Below are 15,894 nucleotides of genomic sequence, written 5' to 3'. Positions count from 1 at the left end.
GCTCAGACACGGGAAAGGCACCAGTGACCTCCCTGTTTTCAGTACCTTGTGGGTTATCCTGTTTGCAGTGAAAGCGCATGTGGGATGGGTGGAAACCTCTGCTGCCTGGGGGTTATCCACATCTTCCTTCCCAGCCATCCTGCTCTCTGCTTGGGAAACTACTTCTAGATTTCTCCCACAGTTGGCGATTCTTCCTACCCTGATAGTCAAAGTGGAGCCCAACAAAGGATTCTACTGTCCATCTTTGGTTATATCCACAACCTCAGAGTTTAATTTGCTGTGCAGTAAAGATTAGGTAGCAAATGCTTTATCCACTCAGTCGTTGCTCATTTTTTCTAGACATACTATGTCACACACATTTAATGGGGACTTGACAAAATAGGGTTTTGTGTATGTGGTCTAATTTAAGGGATCCCTTCTCAGACTCTCCCATGGTCAAGTGAAACATGAGGAATTCACATGTTTGTGGTCCTAACAAGAGACCCACGTGCCCTCAAGTTTACTGCTCTTGTCCCATCAATGAATAGAGTCTACCTGGGACTCCTTGTTTGTGCTCAGCCACGAAATTGAAAATCCAAGCAGCTGCTGACTCTTCAGCACGCAGTCGATTGTATTTTTGTTTTGCACCTGAGTGAACTACTCCTGGTCCTCGAGAAAAATATACTGCGAGATCTCTCTGAAACCTCCACTTTTCAAATGTTACCGCTGCGCACTGCCCATCAAGGACAGTAAACTAGAGAGCATGCGAACTAAGACATTTTGTGTGCAGTTACAAGGAGAGAGCATCTCTCTTGAGATGGATTGTGAGGAGGCTGAGTGTTCATGGGTTCACTGTCTTCGCATGCAAGCCTCAATGCCGTGACTTCAAATTCACGCCAAGACCAAACCAAACAAACAAATAAACAAACAAAACAGCAAAACCAAGTGCTGCTCACTTGGGAAATATGTATTTGGTGGCCAAGAAATGAGATGTTAAATTTGAAGACTGTCTATTCTAGTGGTTTTCATGTTTCATTATGTATCAGAAACACAGAGCTTGTTAGAATGTAGATTCTGAGGCCAGTGAGAGTCCGTGTTGTGGCTTGTGTAGTTTAATAAGCTTCCCTTTTACCTGCAGACAATCAGGGTAATTTTTCACACTTTGAACAATACTGATTAGATGCCTTGAAATAGCAAGTCACATTTTTAACCAGTTGAATTAGATAAAGCTGAGTTTATAGCCAGCGGGAAACAGATGTGGGTTTGGGGAAGTTTTGGGTGAGGAGGTGGGTTGACTGTGCTCCGTGTGGGCTAAGAACTCACTGCCTAATCGTGCAACGTTGTTCTCCCTCGCGGTCTTCATTATTCTGTCTTCAGGCCCCTGCTTTCCTGTGTCACAGGTTTGTGCAATATAACCCTCCCGAGACAAATGGCCATCCAAAATGTCATTCAGCACATACAGAAGATAATTCAGAACACCATAACTTTATTTAAAACAGAAAAAAACTTGGCAAATGTTAACTGGGACTTCGTAGAAGACAAAACGAGGATACGCTACATGACTTGGGTTAGTTGCTGGCTGGCGTAAAGCAGTAGCCCTTGTTCTCCCTAAGTCTGCCCCTCTGACTTGGGATTGTAAAAACCCTGCTTCTGTCAGGTGACGTCAGGTGACGTCTTCTAACTTCTAACTCTTGGCGAATTTTCTGAATTTTGTCTCTGTAGAGGTTTACTTGGCGATTCCACCTTATCTGCCTAATATCAGGAGAATGGTTGTTTTTGTAAATTACCTGGTTGTGTATCCACGACCTGTCTCTCCCAGTACACGCGTGTAAGGAGCAGAGAGCATGAGCTGCTTCAGATGGGTGTGGAGAGGAGTTTGGCCTTAATTTAAATCTCTCCAAATTAATACTTGCTATGTTTGAGAGAAGCACTTCTTATATGAAAAACATTATCCAAGTGACCATTTTAACAATCTTTAGCCTATCATTTTCACAATTCTGATCTAAGTTATGGAATTGCTGCTGGATGCAATGTTTGTTGGCACCTAAGATGTTTTTATGCTTTAACATCTAGCCTGGTACCAAGCAGTTCTGCGTTTCCCCCGACGAAGTGGAGGCGTCTCCGACAGATGCAGTTCTGATTGAAGAAGCCAGGTTGCACGTAGCTATGATACAAGTGGTTGGTGCTGCTATGAAATCCTTCCTCTTACAATGCTGTTAATTCTTACATATGGCTTCCAGGCAACTAGACTGTTTTTTTTTGTTTCAAATTCTGATAACCTATTTGGTTTATGAAGGTTAAAAAACAACCTAGGCTTTAAATTTAAGTGACAGATATAGGTCTGGCCAATCTTGCCAGTTACTTTCAAGGGTCTTTAGCATGATATTTTGTGCCATTTGCATACTTTAATAATTAAGCATCTCTAAGTATTTGAAACTTTTATAAATTTAGCATATTTTAGTCAAATTTTTGAGAACAGAATTTTTTAAAGTGCTTATTGAATTCTTAGAAGTACAGTAAGTTAACATTAGGCTGCAGAAACTGGCACTCTCCTAAGATGTTCTAATAGTAATATTTAAATGTTCTAATATAAACATAGGAAGAATTCTAAGTTAAAAAATTCTAATCAACCTATCAAATTGGACATTTAAATTGGATTTAGATTCTAATGGGCAGATATTATTCACTATAGCAGGTATATAAAATACTTTGTGCATAGTTTTTTGTTTGGTTTTAACTTTCTTTTAAAAGCGTAGTTTTAAGGAGCTGGCATTGTGGCACAGCAGGTTAAGTGTCCACATGGCAGTTCTACCATCCCTCACTGGAGTGCCAGCTTGGGTTCCAGCTGCTCTGTTTCTGATCCAGCTTTCTATTAATGCACCTTGAAGGCCACTGCCTCGATGGATCTGTTTGAAAGTTAGAGGAAAAGAAGAATGAAAGCTCTTCCACCTGCTGATTCCTGCTCCAAGTGGCTGCAACAGCCACAGCCAACTGGGCTGTGCTCAAGTCCGGAGCTAGTAGCTTTGCCTCAGTTTCCTCTGTGGGTGGAGAAGCCCAAGCCCTTGGGCCATTTTCTGTTGCTTTCCCAGGAACATTAGCAGAGTGGGATAGACAATGGAGCAGCCTGAACATAAACCAGTGGTCATACGGGTAGCCTGCATGGCATCAGAGAGCTAAACCTGCTACAGAATGTGTCTTTCCATTCTTTCAAACAACTCTATACTTAATCTAAGATGTTCTTGGCGTTTGAAGGGCTGTCACACATGGTAGTGGAAATGAAGGATGGCTGCAAGGGCTTTGTCAAACCCCCTGCTAGAAGGTAGCGACTTGGTCCCCACCTCTTGATCTGTTCTGACGGGTAAATGCAGCACAAGTAGCTCTGTGATGGTCTGTGGGCTAGACCAGGCTTTGGATGGCTTGCTGGGGCTGCCAGGTGAGGCTCATGGCCTAACCTCTGTGTCACGGGAGGCCACACAGAGGAGGGCCGAGGCACACAGCCAAGCCTCTACCCATCTGCCAGTCTTGTGAATGAGGCCATGCAAACTCAAGGAGTAGGGCAATGGACTCACTATGGCAAGAGATTCAGAGATTTGGTGATCATATTTAACACGTCCATAGTTTTGTTGTCAGCCACAACTTTTGAGATCCCTTGTGCATACATAATGTTTACTCTTTTTCTAAGATTCCCTAGCCTGTTGCCTTATTATGCGGTCACACTCAACATCTGATCTGCCTCTGGTCCAAGTCCAGGCTCCTTGGTTCTAGCTTTTTATGACTCTCTTTACCTAGAGACCTGTGAGCTAAAAGGCAAGTTCCTTGTGCCCGCCTCTAGCCAACATTTGGGTGGTTAGCAGATACTTGTGTTTAGGACAGGGAAGCAAGGGCAACCCCAAAGAATCCTTGTCCACGGCCACTCTGAAATGCAGGTGGTGACACGCACAGTTCTTGCTGCTGTTTCCATGTCTGCAGGAAGTAGCCCATGATGATAGCTTAGATGGCTGGCTCAGTCTAGAAGACTGGGAGACTTAGATGTGTATGCCTTTAGGCTGCCTCTCTCAGTGTCAGTGTGGCCTGGGATAGTTTCCTTAAGACCTCACCACGTGTTTAGTCAATGTGATTAGTCCGATGCACCCCACACCTTCTTGTCACCCAGAGGACATTGGAGACAAGGTGGAGCAGCCCGTGTAGCAAAAGCCTGTGTCTATGCCCTCAGCTGGGTATTGAAGCTGAGCTCACTGTACTGGCAGACTCCGGATTTGGCTTCTCACTCCTGAACCTTTGCCAGCGGCAGATACTACAGAGAGAAACAGCTTTGGCTTTTATCTGGCAGATCCTGCCTTTCTTTTATCTCAGAACGTGGTGTATGGAACAGCTTCTCTTGGGTTTATGTCTGTATCTTACCATATGGACACTTTCGAGGTCCCTATGTTCTCAGAAACTCCCTCGGCAGATCTGTAGGCTTGTTTGGTGCTTCTGCCCCAGCTGGCAGCCTTGGCAGTGGTGCTGCCACCCCCCGGCACAGCGGCCTCCCCTAGCCGCCTCCAGGAGCTGCCTCACCGTTCCTTCGGCTCCCACCGAGTGTCCCCCCTGCCCTTCTAGCCTCAGCCTACCATCCAGTCCCACCTTCCGCTGTATAGGTGCTTGCGGATAAGGTTTTTCACAACTTTCCAAAACTTCCACAGTTTTGGTTCATTTCTGTTGTAATACAAGTCACACCAACTTAAGGACTTAAAACATCAGCGGTTTATTGTTTTTCAAGGACCCGGGGCCTGGGCAGTCTGGAGAATTTTAGTGTTGGTCTGGCCTGGGATCACTCACGTGTTCCTGGTCATCTCGTATGTGAGGCAGGGCGGAGGGCCCAGGATGTCTCCATTCACTGGCCTGGCAGTTGGGGTCGGCTGTCCCTCTGGATGCTCTTGTTCTTCCCTGCCGGGAGGCTGGGCCAGGATCCTGTAAGGCATGGCAGTGTGGTTTCCAACAGAGGAAGAGGGGAAAGCTGCAAGGCCTCCTTAATCCTAGGTTCTGGAATCTCAACAATGTCACGTTTAACCCCATCCTGTTAGAGCAAGTCACAAAGCCAAGCCAAGCATCACGAGAGATGTGGATGCAGCAGCGTGAGTCGCGAAGAGGCATGAAGCAGAAGGGCACGGTGCATGGGTCCCTTGTAACGACTACCTGTCGTAGCTTCATTTTTTAAAAGACAACAATTGTGTAGAGTAACTTATTCCACGCTATCTTTAGGTGGCTTTCCTGAGAGCACCTTGTAGTCACAGCCTGTCTGCTTTTTTGATCCGTTTGCTTCCTAGTCTTGTCTATCAGTTGTGTCTTTCCCCTTTATTCCTTTAATGTTGGTATTCCGCAGGACAGTTATCGCTGTCCACTGTCTTCACTTTACCTATGGTGTAACCCTGTTTGGTCTCAGCCGCACTCTTGGTTCTAATACTACCCAAGAAAGCCCTTGGGAGCTGCAGCATTTTTTCCAAAGCCCTTACGACAGCTCTTCACACTCAAGAATCCACTTGTGGCTAGCTGGCGGCTCCTGGTGCCACACGTGTGCTGAGAGCATCAGACAAACCAGCTGTCACGTTCTGGACCACAGTGCAGGAGCCCACGCCCGTGGGCATGAGTTGCCCGCATCAGGCCTCTCCTTTCGCTCGCCCAGCTCTGTCAGCTTCACCTTCTACGTATTTTTCAAACTGGTCTTCCTTCCTCCAATATTTCCATTCTCAAATCACAACGACTTGCTGAAAGGCAGATGCGACTGTGCTGCCTTCCTGCTCAAAGTCCTAACTCCATCCTCACTGAATAGACTTTCCAAAGTAAGTTCCAAAGAACACGTGCCAATCGCACCCGAACAAAAATGAAGTTTCCTCTTTCAGTAGCTGAAGAAATGCTGATTTATAAATAGGTATTTTGGTGGGACTTCTGGTAGAAATTTTAGGGGTTTCTAAGATGCCTAAGCATGAGGAAATTTCTCCGAGAGGGAATATTACAATGTATTTCCTTCCCCTTTCGTGCATGTCCTGCCTAACTTTCCTGGGATTGGAATTTGAGGAGTATTAAGTGTAACATGCTCCAAGAAAAAAGCTAATCTGTGAAATTAAGTCTGGGTTTTTTAAAGCTGGTGCCAGCTTGTTTCTCTGACTACCTCTGTGCCCATAACCCATCCTTTCTCACACTCACCATATGGTCCAACCACTGTGCCCATAACCCATCCTTTCTCACACTCACTGTATAATCCCATCTCTGTGCCCCATAGCATGTCCTTTCTCACACTCACTCCTTTCTCACACTCACCGTATAGTCCCACCTCTGTGCATGTCCTAGAGACGCACCTTCTGTCTGCCTTCATCTCCATCTCCACTCCTCATGTCTGCTCTTTGTCTGGGTAAGTATGCTCCTCCCTCAGTTCCTTGTAAGAGCGCAGCTCTCGGTCCCTTAATGAACTTCTGCCTGTCTCCATCTGCACGCCAGCTACGATGAATTCTCCGGTGTGTTTGGTTTTATACTCTTCTCTTTCCTAATCTGTTTTATAATGCTATGTATGCTGCATTCCCCACCCTCACTAGACTATGAACAAAGCCTTGAATTATACCATCCTTGTCCTGGCATAGAGTACTCAATAAATAATTGTTTAAGGGATAAGTTAATTCCCATCAGAGTAGAATCGCTGTTTTCTCGAGCCAGGCCTACTTCTGCTTGTGCAGGAATGGAAAAACTGTGATAACCGCTGCTTGTAGGCAGATGCCTCAGGACTGACCCGTGGCACATTTCTTTCTTCTCTGGTGGGTATCCAGGACTAGCCTGGAGGCTCACAGCCTGAACTTCCTGAACTCCAGCAAGTGTAGTTCTCAGCATCAGGGTAGGCCAACCGCAGCCCCGTCCTCTGGCAGGTGCCTTCGGAGTCTGCATATACTCCATCAAAGATGCTACAGGTCGGTCATTTTTCTGTCCTGGAAAGGAAGCTGGTGAAGGCACAGCCATGGCCTTGAGTTGTGGGTGACATGGATTCCCTAGAGCTGTAACACTGTGGAAGACATGTTGGACATAGTCGAGATTGGAGACCGCCTTTGCAGAAAAGGTACCGACAGGAACCCGCAGTCAATAGGGAGCAGAACGTCGAGGTAGCAGCCCCAAGGCTGTAGTTTCCATCTCTGAATTGAGCATCAGTGGCACTCCACAGCTGGGTTTTCTCCTATTTTAAGAAGGAATTGGCCCAAAATTCAGGCTGCCTCCCTCCCTGGGGAAGTATTTAGTAGTCTGAGGTGATTAGTCACATTTTCAGTTAATACTTTCCACTTCTTGTTTTTTTTCCGACAGGATTTTCCTATGTTAGCATGTTGCTCAAGGTCATTTCTGATTGTCTAGAAATCACCCGTCAAAGGTGGATTCTGGTACCGAGAGTTCCTGTCAGTTTTTTTTTTTTTCTTTTTAAGATTTAGTTTTATTGGAAAGTCAGCTATAGAGAGAAAATCTTCCATTTGATGATTCACTCCCCAAATGGCCACAGCAGCCAGAGCTGAGCTGATCCAAAGCCAGGAGCCAGGAACCTCCTCTGGGTCTCCCATGCAGGTGCAGGATCCTAAGGCTCTGGGCCGTCCTTCACTGCTTTCCCAGGCCACATGCAGGGAGCTGGGTGGGAAGTGGGGCTACCAGGATTGGAACCAGTGCCTGTATGGGATCCCAGCACATGTAAGGTGAGGATTTAGCCACTAGGCTACCGCCCCAGTCCACTTTTCACTTTCTGTTTGCTGAGGAAGCTTGGCACTACTGATAATGCATTGATGTTACTCAAGAGATTGCTTTAGTTTGATAAACTTTGAGCTTCTTCATGCCAGGAACCTTTGTACCTGTAACAACCAGTACTGTACATTGATATTTGAATTGAATGAGATTTATTTCTTGCTAGAGATATTTTTTGAAAGATAGTATACTTTCACATATTGAGTTCGGTAGTGAAATCTAACAATTAAGAGGGTTCATTACATTTATTTTTCATTCTTTGTAATTTTCATTTAAAATGGTATATCTAGAGTAGCTTTGAAAAGCAGTGTAATGATGGAATCCTTCGAAAAGAGGCAGCCCGGATATTAATTGGTGCAGTGAAAAGCTACTGTCCCAGCCAAGGAAAGTAAGTGTCGCTCTCCTTTAACGGTTCTTTCCCAGTAAAGGCGTATGCAATCAAGAATGGGCAGGCAGAGAATTAAATCCTTAGCTTGATCAATCTGTTACTTGACCTGACCATATCAGTCTGTCAACTGAGCAATGCATTCATCCACTTCGTATTTTATTTGTTGATATTTTCTCCTATAGTGTTCTTTAAAATTTACTGGGGCAGTTCCTTCTCTCTCTCCCTCCCTCCCTCCCTCCTTCCTTCCTTCTTTCTTTCTTTTTTCTCTCTTTTCTAGTTCTCTTTGTCTGTATTTCTATTTTTAAAAACCCACAGGATTTATTTACTTTCCCTTGAAAGGCAAAGTTATAGAGAAAGAAGGAGAGACAGAGAGGAAGGTCTTCATCCGCCAGCTCACTCCCTAAATGGCCACGATGGCTGGAGCTGAGAGGATCCGCAGCCAGGAGCCAGGATCTTCTCCTGGCTCTCCCACACTGGCGCATGAGCCCAGTGCTTTGGCCCGTCCTCTGCTGCTTTCCCAGGTTGTAGTCAAAGAGCTGGGTCAGAAAAGGAGCAACTGGCACATGAACTGGCACCCATATGGGATGCCAGTGTTGCAGGTGAAGGATTAGTTTGCCACTGGGCTAGCTCTTTTTAAAGATTTATTTGTTTGAATGGTTACAATGGCTGCAGTTGGGCCAGTCCAGAGCCAGGAGCCAGGGACTTCATCTAGGTCTGCCAGGTAGGTGCAGGGGTATAGGACTTGGTCAGTCTTCTGCTGATTTCCCAGGGCTGGGAGCTGGCTTGGCAGAGGAGCAGCTGAGGCTCTAGCCAGTGCCCATATAGGCAGCAGCTTAGACCCATTATACCACAATGGTGGCTCCCCATTCCCTTGCAGTTGGCAGATTCCTTTCTCAGAAAAATTATTATTTAAGTTACTTGAAAGGCAGAAGTATAGAGAGAGGGACAGAAAGAGAATCTTTTATTTATTGGTTCACTCCTCAAATGGCTGCAGCTTGGCCGGTCCAGAGCCAGGAGTCTGGAGCCTTCTTGGGGTCTCCTGCATGGATACAGGGGCCCAAGAACTTGATCCATCCTCCACTGCTTTCCTGGGCTCATGGGCAGGAAGCTGGATGGGAAGCAGAATATCTGGCACCCATGTGGGATGCCGGTGTCGTAGAAGGATTAGCCAGATGTGCCACTGCGCAGCTCAGACATCAGTGGATTCTTGAGGAAGTTCTAACTGAAGATAAGAACACTGCTATAACTTCAGGGTAACATTTTACTTGCAATATAGTTAGGTAAGAAAACTTGCATAGTTTTGTCTGTGTGTTAGTTTCAGTAAGACAGTGACTGGAGGAGGTGCGGAGGCCTGAAGTGTATGTGCTGTCAGACTGCTCTCATGGATGAGGCTGGCTCTGGAGGCACTGACCCGACTGACGTAGCAGATGTGACGAAGTAGGTGGGGGACAGTTCAGCGTGCTGGAGTTACAGTGAAGTCCAGTCACAGCAGGCTCTTCAGGGTTCTGAAGAAGCTTGGGCTAGGCGAGGTGCTACACAAGGAAGCTCAAGCTTGAACCCCAAAGGATTGGCCTGGGGGAGCTTGGCTCCTGTTCCGTCTCGGGCCAGGAATGGCTCCAGAAACAGCAGCTGCACAAGTGTGACACTGAAGGTGACCCGTTGTGGTGTGACCATGGGGGCCAGCTGGGAGGGTGCTGGGGCTTGGTACTGACTGAGCATTGGCAGCCAATTCTTACCAAGTTTGTAAGGATTATGAATTCTCCTGTTACATTCCCCAAAGTGTAGCACTTGATGTTTTTTGTAACATATGCATACTTTTGTTTTGTTAGATTCCTGAGTATTTATGACGTTTCAACTTATGTACGAGCTAGAAGTTGGCTCATGAAGTTTAAAAATGTGTTAACCTACTTGGAATATCATAAAGAAAGGATACCCTTTCCTCCACCTGGGTAAGTAGCGTGAGGCTTTAACAGTGATATATTGGAAAATACTACCATGTCTACATTGTTGGAATAGATTGTCTGTTTTCTTTATTAAACCTAGACTACTTCTGTGGTCATCTCAACACCTGCTAGAGGAATGGAATGCTCGATTCTCTTCCTGCATGTTGTTTTCACTAACTCCATTGGAATCTACATTGGAGAGTGGGCAGGAAATAGGAAAGGATGCTTATGCTGTAATTCTCCGAGTTTAAGCCACTCTGACCTGATCATGCTGTGTACCAGGTTGCTCACATATCCTTCTGAGTAAGGGTGAGAAACGTCTAACTGGTTGACCACATGGATGCCTGTCTGTTTCATCTCTGGATGAGTAGGAAGCAGAGCAGCCTGGACTAGAACCTGCGCTCTGATAGGAACCCTGGAATTGCAGGCAAGGGCTTAACTTGCAGCACCACAAAACCAGCTCCTCGACAGTTCCATCTTTGCGTTGTTTTCTATGTTTTTAGAAATGCACCCCACCTGTGACATAGATGAGCATACAGACCAGCAATGCTTTCTATCCTTCTCCAACGTGACGTACACGTCTGCTTGTAATTGTCATCGTCGTCACATGATGTTGAAGCAGGTGTTCTGCTTTTAATTGCACCTTTAAGTGAACTGATATTTTATTTTGTTCTCATTTTTTTTCAGGAGTCATAAATTCATGATGTTTGTACACCATATTGTATTTTCAGAAGAATTTGAATATGTAGGCCATATTTTAACATTAATATATGTTTATCCTCTAATAATCCACCTGTGGCCAATGGCAAGAGAGTTGAACGTGTCAACACTGATAACATTAAACTACTATTTTATGTTTGTATGTATGTTGCAATCATCATTGAAGGTACTGCTTGTATAGAAATGTATTGTAGAAATAAGGGAGGGGGTGGGTCGAAAATGCACATGGAAGGAGGCTGGGGGGGTGGGAGGAGTACGCTAGGCTCTCAAATCTGAATTGTGAAATCTGAAATTTGTTCACTTTATGTGAATATAATAAGTTATGCCGGGGGTGAGGGGAGAAGAAGAACTGCTCTGGGCCTGAAGTGATGGTTCAGTGGCTAAATCCTCGCCTTGCACATGCCAGGATCCCATATGGGTGCTGGATTCTAATCTCGGCAGCCCTGCTTCCCATCCAGCTCCCTGCCTGTGGTCTGGGAAAGCAGCAGAGCATGGCCCAAAGCCTTGGGACCCTGCACCCGCGTGGGAGATCTGGAAGAGCTCCTGGCTCCTGGCTTCGGATCTGCTCAGCTCTGGCCGTTGTGGCCACTTGGGGAATGAACCAGCAGATGGAAGATCATTCTCTCTGTTTCTCTTTTTCTCTGTAAATCTGCCTTCCCAATAAAAATCAGTAAATCTTAAAAAAAAAATGAGCAACTTAAAGCACAAGTTTCAGAATACAGTTCATTTAACATCACTGTTAATTTAAAAATATCCCTTCTCCTGTATCACTGTATAGTGACTAAATAATATATCTGTTTTTCCAAACAGATAATAATTCTGAAAAGGAGATACTTTGAACAACATTGGAATATTTTGGAATTTCTCATTGTCATCATTGGAATCATAGATGTATTTTGCATATATTTTGTCAGATTGAGACCAGATAACTTGCTTCTTATTCAGGTCACTGTAATGCTGGGATATTTAAGAATAATTAGATTTCTGCATATCTTCAAGGTAAGACTTGATAGTTTTAATTGTTGGGGTTGTATTAAACACTGTTGAATGAGTTTTGAAAAAGTCACTGTTTTGAAAGGAAGGAGCTTTCTCTTTGGACTCCCCTCCTTGGTGTCTGCTGGACTCACACCCCCACCCTCTTTGGGTCGCTGTTCACACCTTAGTTTGTCACATAGGCGTCCTTTCTGTAAAATTCCCAGGTCTTCACCCTGCCTGCCTGCTCCCTCTCCATTTGCTTGGTCTTTATTTAGCCCCCATGGCACTTCCTGCCTGCCTTCCATAAGCTGTGTGTACTCACCAGGAGGTGGGGATGTTGGCTTTAGTCATGGCTAATACCTAGGACTGAAACAGGGCCCACTGAAGGGGTCAGCAAGGTCTGGGTGCCACTAGGAGTAGGGTGACCCAGAAACAAGCTCTTCCAGCTTCAATGAAATGTATTTTATAAACTGCAGAAAGAAAACAATATTTTTTCCAACAGGCCTAGGCTCACACAGCAATTGGTCTGCAGAACTGAGTTTGTGTGTGAACTTCAATTTCCACAGCAATTGCTATCTTTTCCTTTTGTGTTTCTGGGTTTGATTTTAAAAGTAGATCTTCATGGGCCTGGAACAAATGGCTAAATCCTCACCTTGCACCTGTCGGGATCCCATATGGTAACTGGTTCACGTCCTGGCTGTTCTACATCCAGTCCCCTGCTTGTGGCCTGGGAAAGCAGTCGAGGATGGCCCCAAAGCTTGGGGCCCTGCATTTGTGTGGGAGACCCGGAGGAGGCTCCTGGCTCCTGGCTTTGCATCAACTCAGCTGTGGGCATTACGGCCACTTAGGGAGTCACCTAGTGGATAGAGGATCTTTCTGTCACTCCTTCTCTCTGTAAATCTGCCTTTCCAATAAAAGTGTATAAATCTTTTTTTTTTTTTTTTTAAGTAGAGCTCTGTGATTTTAGTCTCCACTGTCATGCCTCTGTTGTGTCAGGACAAGCAGCACTGAAGTAAGCAAGGAGCCCTCGATGGCTCTGTCTGCCATCTTTTCTCTGTTGTTTAATTCTTACTTTATCAACTAAGTTCATTGTACATTCTGACTCCTAGATTAGTTTGTGTTACTATACAGTTATAACTTACATGAGCCTTTCCTGCTAAGTTCAGCTTAGGGCAAAAATCATACGGAATCAAAATCTCATGTTGGGGGGGGATTTAATTCTTATTATGCTAAGTAAATCTACTAGTATTTATTCAAGTTACAGAGGCTTAACATCAAAATTTATAAGTCCTGATAGTAAAATAGACACTTTAAAATCTCCATCTTAATTAATTCCAATTTTTAAAGAAATTTCTCTCTTTTTTTAAAGTATTCGTTTATTTTTGTTTTCTTTGAAAGACAAAGAGAGAGGGAGACAGAGAGAGGAATTTTCTGTCTGTTGGTTCACTCCAATGCCCACAGCAGAGGGCTGGGTTGGCTGAATCAGGGACCTTGACCTCAGTCTGGGTCTTCCCCATGGATGGAGTCCTCAGGGACCCAGGTATTCGTTCATTTTATTTGAAAGATAAAGACAGGGGGCGGGGGGAGAGAAGAAGGGAGGGAGAGAGAGAGAGAGAGAGAGAGAGACACACACACACACAGAATCTTCCATCCACTGATTCACTTACCAAATACCCTAAATGTTTAGCATTGGACCAGAATGAACTGAGGGACCTGGGTTGCTACATGGTATCCCATGGGAGATGGCAGGGGCCTGAGATGTGGCAGGGTATCCCATGGGGGTGGCAGGGTCCTGGGATGTGGCAGGGTGCCCCATGGGGGTGACAGGGTGCCCCATGGGGGTGACAGGGTATCCCATGGGGGTGGCAGGGTGTCCTATGGGGGTGACAGAGGCCTGGGATGCAGCAAGGTGTCCCATGGGGGTGGCAGGGTCCTGGGATGCAGCAGGTGTCCCATGGGGGTGGCAGGGTCCTGGGATGCAGCAGGGTGTCCCATGGGGGTGGCAGGGTCCTGGGATGTGGCAGGGTGCCCCATGGGGGTGACAGGGTGTCCCATGGGGGTGGCAGGGACCTGGGATGCAGCAGGGTGCCCATGGGGGTGGCAGGGTGCCCCATGGGGGTGGCAGGGATCTGGGATGCAGCAGGGTGCCCCATGGGGGTGGCAGGGTCCTGGGATGCAGCAGGTGTCCCATGGGGGTGGCAGGGACCTGATTATTGGGGTCTGATTATTAGGGTCATCATCCAAGTGTGCATCGTAGGGAGCTGGATGGAACACTGGAGTAGCCAGGACTTGTAGAGGCTGATGTGAGATGCAGTGTTACAAATACTTTGCAAGCCACTGTACCAACACACCTGTCCCTTAGCAATTATATAGTTTTTAAAAAATTATTTATTTTTATTGGAAAGGCAGATTCACAGAGAGAAGGAGATACTGGGGTCAGTGTGGCTTTGGAAGAGCAGTGCCATGGGATTCCTAGCGCTTACACTGCATTCCGCATTTCACACACGATGAAACCAAGTCCTCCAAGTCTCTCAGTCCTTTAAGCAAGTCCACTGAGCCTGGGAACAAGGGAGCTGGTGTCTGCGTCTAGAGAGGGGTTTATTGAAAATCTCATTCTGACATCACTGCAACATTTTCGGGTCATGATTATGGAAGTCGAGCGCTAAAGAAGAGCTCAGATACCTCCGGTTCCTCATCTTACAAGAGGCAAAACTGAGGAGAACAGAGGGTCTGTGCAGTTAGTTAACTTTGACCCAAGTTCCAGTCTCCTGAAATCGGAGGCTATCGAGAATGAAGGGAAAGGCACCATTTTCCCTTATTGCATCCCCATAAAGGCTCCATCACGGTGGGTTTCCAACTGGAGTCTACATGGGATTGGTTTCTGGACCCCACTCGGTGTGCTGAGGCCCAAGGCTTTGAATCTATACTAGTTTCTGCGTTGTGTTGCCACTTGTCTGGAGACAAACTCCACCTTGCACGGTACCTTTCATCACCGTGTTGAAAGTGTTTTTCCCTCCCCATCATTTCAGATACTAATCCCAGTACTGAGAAAGGTGGTGGAAGTGATGGTTAAGAAGCGCCTGTGCATGATGTTCCATATTACAAAAGGATATATCAAGAGTCAGGAAGACACCAAACTTCTACTGAGACAGATTTCTGGCTGTGATTCTGTATACCAGGTGAGAAGCAAGTATTGGTCGTTTGGCAAGAACACAACACACTTGGGTGCGTCAGTTCGTTTTAAGAGTGTTTCTTTCAGACCCACCAGTTGAAGGGGAGTTAATTGTTTATCGTGCTGCGCGAGGTGCTGCAGGAAAGTCTGTTCATTACCTTTCAGCTCTCATTGCCAAACTCATTGTCTTAATAGCAGAAATATCCGACTCACTCTCCGAGTTCACAGTAAAGAGAGGATTGCATCTATCCCTGCAATGCTGTTGGAAAGACCAGACACTTGGGAAAGGCTTTAAGCGGGAGCTGGAGTTCAGACAAGGCTGCAGAGGGAAGGCTTCTTAAGCAGAAAGGGAGAAAACACTTTAAATGATGCTACCGTGGGGTGGGTAAATAGTACGATGTCTATTTTATGATTCAAGACCCTCTGCATTTCCAGGCATATCTAGTAAGTGTCAAATGGGGAGCTAGCAGCTCACGGGAGTCGCTTCTCTACTGGGCTCCCCCGTGTAGTCGGTCCTCTCCAGGACACGTTGGACAATTGAGTAAGGTGCCTAAAAGACCTATTTAGATTTCACATCTGTTTTCTGATGAGTACTCAATGGCTCCGTATGGTCTAAAGCATAAGATCTGTGACTGCAAATATAGACAGATACAGAAAAAATAAAAAATGCTGATAGGGGACTGTGGCACAACTTGTCAGGCTGGCGTCCTATATCAGAGAACCTCTTTGGAATCCTGCCTGCTCTGCTTCTGGTCCAGCTTCCTGTTAAGGACAGGGCAGTGGAGATGGCCCAGGTGGCCACCCAGATGGGAGACCCAGGTGGGAGACCCCAGTGGGAGACCCAGGTGGCCACCCAGATGGGAGACCCAGATGGGATTCCTGGCCCTAGACTCCCACCTGGTCCCGCCCTGGCTACTGTGGTGACTTGGGGAGTGAATGAGCAGATGGAAGACCTTTATGTCTGTGTGTCTCTC

The 15,894-nt window shown here is 46.1% G+C and overlaps 1 protein-coding gene across 1 annotated transcript in view; it reads left to right on the top strand.

The window, feature by feature from the left end:
• SLC9C2 (solute carrier family 9 member C2 (putative)) overlaps positions 1-15,894 on the top strand; it is a 63,353-nt gene that overhangs the window by 28,427 nt on the left and 19,032 nt on the right. The window contains exons 11-17 of the mRNA XM_040984214.1: positions 1,380-1,546; positions 2,068-2,157; positions 8,013-8,110; positions 9,940-10,059; positions 10,741-10,939; positions 11,584-11,772; positions 14,778-14,927. Of these exons, the coding sequence (XP_040840148.1) occupies positions 1,380-1,546; positions 2,068-2,157; positions 8,013-8,110; positions 9,940-10,059; positions 10,741-10,939; positions 11,584-11,772; positions 14,778-14,927 (1,013 nt within the window). The remainder of the gene's footprint in view (positions 1-1,379; positions 1,547-2,067; positions 2,158-8,012; positions 8,111-9,939; positions 10,060-10,740; positions 10,940-11,583; positions 11,773-14,777; positions 14,928-15,894) is intronic.

This window comes from Ochotona curzoniae, unplaced genomic scaffold (genome assembly GCF_017591425.1).
Source record: "Ochotona curzoniae isolate NIBS_2020 unplaced genomic scaffold, NIBS_Ocur_1.0 contig_4105, whole genome shotgun sequence".
Lineage (NCBI taxonomy): Eukaryota > Metazoa > Chordata > Mammalia > Lagomorpha > Ochotonidae > Ochotona > Ochotona curzoniae.
This window is presented reverse-complemented; position numbering and strand designations above follow the sequence as displayed.